The sequence below is a fragment of the Glossina fuscipes genome, unplaced genomic scaffold, assembly GCF_014805625.2.
Source record: "Glossina fuscipes isolate IAEA_lab_2018 unplaced genomic scaffold, Yale_Gfus_2 88, whole genome shotgun sequence".
Classification (NCBI taxonomy): domain Eukaryota; kingdom Metazoa; phylum Arthropoda; class Insecta; order Diptera; family Glossinidae; genus Glossina; species Glossina fuscipes.
This window is the reverse complement of record NW_023998442.1, coordinates 425051-432508: the sequence shown is the minus strand read 5'-3', so window position 1 is coordinate 432508 and position 7458 is coordinate 425051. Positions and strand designations below refer to the sequence as shown.

The 7458-nt window shown below is 32.6% G+C and overlaps 1 protein-coding gene across 1 annotated transcript; it reads right to left on the bottom strand.

Moving 5' to 3' along the window:
• Positions 1-2220: 2220 nt before the first annotated feature.
• LOC119638356 lies at positions 2221-6286 on the bottom strand. Its single transcript, XM_038035099.1, has 2 exons — positions 5825-6286; positions 2221-2459 (listed from the first exon to the last, which is right to left on the bottom strand). Exons 1-2 carry the CDS (start codon positions 6081-6083, stop codon positions 2266-2268), a joined length of 453 nt encoding a protein of 150 aa, XP_037891027.1. The 5' UTR covers positions 6084-6286; the 3' UTR covers positions 2221-2265.
• Positions 6287-7458: the final 1172 nt, after the last annotated feature.

Below are 7458 nucleotides of genomic sequence, written 5' to 3'. Positions count from 1 at the left end.
AAGGCACGTTTTCAAATGTTCATCATATGTTCAACTTGAAAGTGCCTGGACATTAATATATTTAACTTTTTTTAAACGGCTAGATTAATCATATAGTCTATCTTTTCTAAAAAACTTTACCTTACTAATCCCTCGATTCTGTTTCAATCCTATGATTATAATTTATAATAATAATAATAATAAATGGAGAAGTTTATCTCTAACTTATGTCCGCTTCTGCTTTCTGTCTTCCCTTCTAATATATACGATTTGCAGCAATGATTTTGATTCGGAAATATATATGAAATTTTATTTAAAACACAAAACTGGGGCATACTTCACTTATGGTGCAAAGGTATGTTCAGTTAAGTAAGAAGACTCATGTTTTATTATACCGATAGATTCACAATCACATTCTGAATCGATTTAAGCTTGTCTGTCCGTCGATTCGTCTGCTCGTTTTTTTTTTCTTATGCTCAACCTACAAGTCGCAATTTTCGGAGATATTTTGCCGATATTTGGCATAACGATGTGTTTTTGTCTGAAAACGAACGCTATTGAAAATGATTCCATTCGAAATACTTTTTCGACCACTTCCCCTATAACATCTTATTTGGAAATTCACTATATGAATAGCTGTATTAAGCGGGGCTCACGTAGAGTATTTAATGGTGAGTCCACATTCACTACATTGATTTTAGTAGTTTTTTTTATTGTTCTTAAACAAACGAGATCAGCGATTTTACACTCACAGTGTCTCTCGGTTATCAAAACCAATGCTGTCAACATACTAAGAAAATGACTACCTCTCATATAAATAGATATCTTTTGTGCGCATTCCTTCTAAACAGTTAAGAGTGTCAATCTTTTTGGAAAATTTGTGTTTGAACTGGATCGCAAAAATTTAGCCATGACGAGTATATTCGTCATACACAGAGTAAGTGTAATATGAAGTTAGATTGTCATGAAATAACTTGACAAACGGATGGACTGATCACGACATACATTTTCGTTACAACTGAAAATTTCGCACTTTTTTGATGACATATATATTCGTCAAACAAAGTTAAACGGTTAAAGTGATAAATTCTGATTGTATATAGTAATATACAAATTTAACTGATTAAAATGATAAATTCTGATTATTATATGTACACGGAATATAAAGCGAGTGAAAGGGATTTTGCTTTATATCCAAATGTATGCATTCGCATGTATACATGCGTACGTACATATACACACATATATATAAACGTATTTATATATATATTTAATCGTATATATATGTTTATGTATATGCCTGTGTGTACACAATTGAGTAAATGGATATTCGTAGAAAGGCTAGTGGTGAGTATTTAACAATTCGGCGATAGCCGAGGCAATTCTTTTGCTTTTTTGTTATTAAACTAATTTTTATCATATACATACATACATATACAGATTCCTTAGTTAATTACATTTGTGTTTTATCGAACGTGATTTAGAGGATCAGCTCGAATTTGTAAATTTTTTGTAGTTTTTTTTTTTTTTTCTTATTTTCTTAAGTACAAATTTCGTATTGTTTGAAATAAAAACCGTTGAAGTGGAGGATTTAGGAGTTTTGTATATTTATAAAGATTTCTCTTGTTTTTTTTTTTTTTTTTTTTTTTTTTTTGTATAATTTTAAAAAAAAAACGTGCTTTTTTTTTTTAATTTTTTTTGTTTTTATAAAATTTTTTTTTTGTTTTATAAATTTTAACATTTCACAAAAAAAAAAAAAAAAAAAAAGAACAAAAATTGTCTTAAAGATTTTCTAAATTACATATTGATCTGTTTGGTTTTCTTTTTCTTTCCTTTTTTGAATAATTGTTGTTGTCTTATATTGGTTCCAATTGGTTATCTTAATGTTAACATATTATCATCGTCTCTATTATCATCGGTTTTAAATACATTTCGCTTAATTATTTATACATACATATCTATATATAAATCGCATTTTGTATGTAACGGTCTTAAGTTGCTTTTGTTTATACATAAAAGGTGTTCTTCATTATAATATATCTATAGTTGTTTTGTAATTCTTTGTTATTTTTTTTTATTTATTCATTTATTTTTGAATTTTTTTTTTCTCTACAAATTTCTGTAACTATTTTGTATTTTGTGAATGCATTTTATAATACATTTACACATGCATATACACAATTATGTGAATTGCATTTATTTGTTGTGAAAAATGTGTGTGTGTGTGTGTGTGCTTGTGTGTGTGTGTGTGTGTGTGTATGTGCGAGTGTAAAAATTTCATTAGGCCTAATCATAAGTAACTGGACGACATAGTGAAAAAACGAACAATATTGCATACCAGACTTCGGCCATATATAGTCCTAATTGCAATGTACAGAGTACATATTCTAAACGTAATTTATACGCTTGTAAAACTAATAAATAGGAGACACCAAGAAAGCATGGAACAGTCATGAAAACCGATAATATTACTGGCCAGCCTTGAAAGAAATTAAAAAGTTCATTACATTCATAATTCAATTAATAATTACAATTATATTACGATTAATTATAATGAAATGAAATGAGAAATGAAATTTGATCATTATATTTTTCACTCTATCACGCTATATATTAGATTCAGGTGATTTATTACATGATTAAAATTATTTACACTTTACTATCAACCGCTATACTTATAACAGATATTAAGTCTTATAATTCGAAATTTAGCTCACTTTATTAATACCCCGCATGCAATGGTATATTAAGTAGTATGCAGAAGTTGGTAACACCCAGAAGGACTTGGGAGGGATTCATCCTTTATTGTATCCATCAATATAGAGTCACTTTCTGATTCAATATAAGTTTACCTCTTTGCCCGTTCATCCGTCCGTCCGTCTTGTTTTCTTCTGTTCTGTAATGTATAGGTCGTACAACTTTCGGCACAAGGACTACCGCTATTGAAAACGATGGAACCCTTTTTCGAATTGACTCGTTTCCATGAGGCCGCTTAAGCCAAATTAATGCGAGCGGGCTCATTACCGGTTCCGAATGTTACACTTCAAGCGGGCGAACTCAGTCAGTGTCATTAAAAAATGATATTTGATTAATCGGTCTACGAAAGGTGAACATAACAACAATTTGCAATAATTTTTCTAGATTTTCAAGGGAAGTTATGACAAACGTCTTATGTCTATATGCTATCTTCAAAATTTACGGCATAGTTCACATGCTTTTATTGAAACGCACGACCCTTAGATATGCTGAGAATAAAAAATGTCTCGTTTGGAAGATGTTTTCCTCTCTCTAATTCGAAGGATGGCATTAGGAAATCTAAAGTTCAAGCAAGCATTGCGCAATCTAACATTAATTCCGCCAATAACACGAGGATTGTTAATTAAACTTCAAGCAGTGGAATGAAGGTTTAAAAGAAACTCGTTCGAAATGTATCTGAAGACAATCAGGGGAGTTTTGAGCGCAAAACCGCTTGATAACAAATTGTGAAACCCCCTCCAAAATGCGTTAAAAGTGTAGGGACAGACGTTCACCTCCGCGTCCGCCACACTTCCTCTATATTCCACAAATATTGCGTCTTTAGACTGTTACTTTTGTTGATAGGCGGCCCGGCAAGGCAAGATGGTCTCTAGCATTTTGATTCTTATGACGATACAAAACAAGTAAGGAAATTATATTCGGTCGTGACCGAATTTTTTATACCCATCACCGTTATCCTAAAGTAGACAAAAAAAGTAAAAGAACTAAATTTGGAGTAGGTGCGGCTGATTTTTTCTACCCTTTGAAAAGTCTGGGTCATCTCATTTTCGCTAACGGGAGAATGTTTATCACATATACCACAAAATCGGGGAGACGGACAGATAGACAGGCGAATAGACGGGCATGTTTAGATGCATTTTAAATTCGAAATTGGCCAAGAATTTATTTATAGTTAATTAGGGTTTTGCCACTTTTTTGTTTTTGTGCGTTATAAAGGTATTGACCGCAACATTAAGTTTTGATACACTATTATATTGGGTAAGCGCGGTCAATTTTTTTCATTCGTCAGCAGGTACTAGGCCCTCGCATTCAAATAATTAAACAATTATTAGGTGTAGGCAATGAGCAAAATATCTATATTTTATTCCTTTTGAGGTGTTCTCAATTTGCGTGTGTCTTTCGAGGGATTTAGCTTTTTTTCAATACCGACTTAGGTGCAAGAACTTTCAATGTTTCTGAAAAGTTTGACGTCGGTAGCTTCATTTTTGCGATCAGTAGAATGTTTACAATAGACATTAAGTAGGCGGGCAGGCAGGCGGACATGGTTAAATCGATTTAGAATTTTATACTGATCAAAAATATATACACTTTTTGGGGTCTCTGACGCTTGCTTCTGGGCGTTGCAAAGATTTTGACAAAACGAATATATCCCTTATCCTTCGGTAATGGACATAAAAATAGGTTTGGTGAGAGAGTTGCCTTGCTTTCACACCATCACTGTGTAACGAACTATTCGAAAAAAATCGGTATAATATAAAGCCCGTCTATCCAGGTTCCTGTTAGCGTGATAGACATCCGCACTGGCTAAATGTACTACACGCCAAATTGAGTGTAGGGTATAAAAATTTTCATTTATAACTACAACTATATACCTATGTCTTCGATTTCAGACATTCGCGGCTATTATACATAATTCGTATCCTGTTAACGTTCAATTTATTATTTAAGTGACATCATCTCATATGAAGATCATAAGATATAATTAAAAAATTTTCGAAAGAATATTGATTCTCATGATTATCTTGCTGTCTCATACAACAAACATATTAAAAACTTTCGCTGTCAGATCGTTTCAAAGCAAAGCGATCCTCTTAATTAGTACAAATAGACCGAACCGACTTTTTAACTAAGCTGATGGAACGATTTATAAATTCATCATTTTTAAAGTATTTCGCGATGTCATAAACACGAGGAGTTTGTTCACTTTGTCATAATGTTTGCAAAACTTCGAAGGAAACTTCAGAGACCCAATAAAATATATATATTTTTATTCAGTATCAGATTCTAAATCGCTTGAGGTATGTCCGTCTGTCCGCTTGTGTCCGTAATGTCTATTGTAAAGTTTCTCCTGGTCGAAGAAAGGCAGCTATCTGGTTCAAATTTAGCATAGACATTGGAATTTCTTGCCTGTTGACTGGTATTGGAATTGGGACAAGTCCGTCAAAGCATACGATTAGAGTACAACTTCGGTTTTCAAAAATAAAAAAAATTTTGTTTTTTGCTCGTTGCTTACAATTCATAACAGGGATAAAAAAAATTTTGTACACCGCCCCCACAAAAATCGTCCATGCCCACTCAGTATTGTGGAGTGTTAAAATTTCTTTCTCTTGCAAAAATGTTTACAGCATCCAGAAAGGAGCTTTAGAGACCCTATAAAGTGTACATAATAATGTTGATTAGTATCAAATCTGAAATGTTCTAGACACGTTTGTCCGTCCGTCTACCTATGTCTACCTACCCTGTTTTTTTAATTGCTCTGGGCAAAGTACTCATGGTCGTAAAAATGAAGATATCTGCTTCAGCCATACGATAAAAATTTCCACTTTTATTCAACAGAAATAAAATAAAAACCAGCCACACCCATCCTGTAAAGTCTGAAAATGTAGTTTTTCCTTTTTCCGAATCGTTTTTCAGTGTAAAAGTTGCGGCTGCAACTGAATATAATTTTTTTGATTTGTTCTTAAATCTGGTTAAAGCTTGAAAGCATTATGAACATATATCGTGGTGGCAACAATAATGCTAACAACAATAACAATAACAATAAATGTGTTTTTATTTCTCAAGTACATAATAAAGTGAAATTGATTACCTCGATCAGCTAATGAACCTTTACGACCCATTATAATGCGTACAGTTTCCAAGACGCATATGCCTACTAATACGATTGAATCCTTGGCCAGAGCACTGCCCGTATAAGTTAAATTGATCGCTTTTAATAAACCCATACTAAGCTCACAGCAAGCAAACATACCGAAATAAAATGAATTCAAATAGATTAACACTTCGTACGCTACACTGGGACTTGTCTTTTTTGGCACATGCACTGGTACACGTTTCGGCGGTGGCATCTTGTGGTTTTCTTCTTTTTTCCTTGCAAATCAAATTATCCTTTTCATCATCAATATTCGGGGAAACAATCACTTTCTTTCTTTTCTTTTCTTTTCTATTTTTTTTATATTTTTTTTAAAATAAAATCGAATTAATTCTACATTGTGATCGTTAGACAGTTTTCCCAATTTTCGCTACGTTAAAAATAGTTAGCATAGATAGCAAATACTTGATCTATGCTTTGCATTGGTTTGTGTGTGAGAGAGAGCAAAATAAAATTGTTTTCTTGCAACTTGGTTGTATTTTTAGACTGACTGAATGCAAAATTTTCGGCACAGTTCTGTGAGGTACTACTTAGTACTAATCAATGCTAAGATGTTTCAAATCGACATAACAATAATAATTTAAATTTATATTTGAAAATCTGATATGATAGAATTTTTTAATTTGTTTTAATTCGTTTCATCCGCCTGAGTGGCCGAGTAGGCAAGAATTTCGACTAACAACTCAATGGTCTTGGGTTCAAATCTCAAATGCGGCAGAGTTTTTAATTAAAGCTATTGGCGATCGTTGAAATTTCAACTGTAACCTCATGAACAAAGTGCTGCTTGAAGATTTTTTTGAATACTAAGTCATATTAATCTCTTGGAAAATAAACAAGCGGAGCCGGCGATGAAACCCGCAACTTTTAAATATGAACAACGCAATGGAAAAGCTTGACTTTGAAAAGTATATTAGGGAAGAAATTAAATAGAAAACTGGCGAACAAAATCGACACTACTTCTATCCACACTACTCGCATATTAATCATAAACTCGTTACACCTCTGTATCCGCTCAATGTCAGAAAAATCAAACTAAAAAAATTTGCAAGAATTCGACATAAGAATGGATCCTTAAGAAATCTACTCCCCAGTCTGCAATTGTGAACAAAATCTTACGGTAAACTTATCTGAATTCTGAATGCCAAAACCTTTCTAATATCGGTTTTCGAAGCATCTGATCCTATGGTCTTCTTGGAACTTCTTCTGAAGAAGTTAAGATTAATATCAAAAAAATATTTCACTTTCTTAAGCTGCTAAACTAACCATCTAACCCACCTTAAAAGAAATGGTATCAGTTGGTAAGGCTTATCCTACTTTTACTCCTACGATTTATTTCCTTAATCTAGATAATAATAGTAATCACAACAATAACAATAATAATATTTTAAGGGAAGAAAATATCAAATGATTCAAATGAATAACAATATAGATCGGAGGGGCAAGTGGCTTTAATGTATCTGACCACCCCAACCGATTCAATCGCATTCTGTTTATGTATCTGGTTAAGTTAGTGTTGTTTTAGAAAGAGAGAGAGAGAGAGAGAGAGAGAGAGAGAGAGAGAGAGAGAGAGA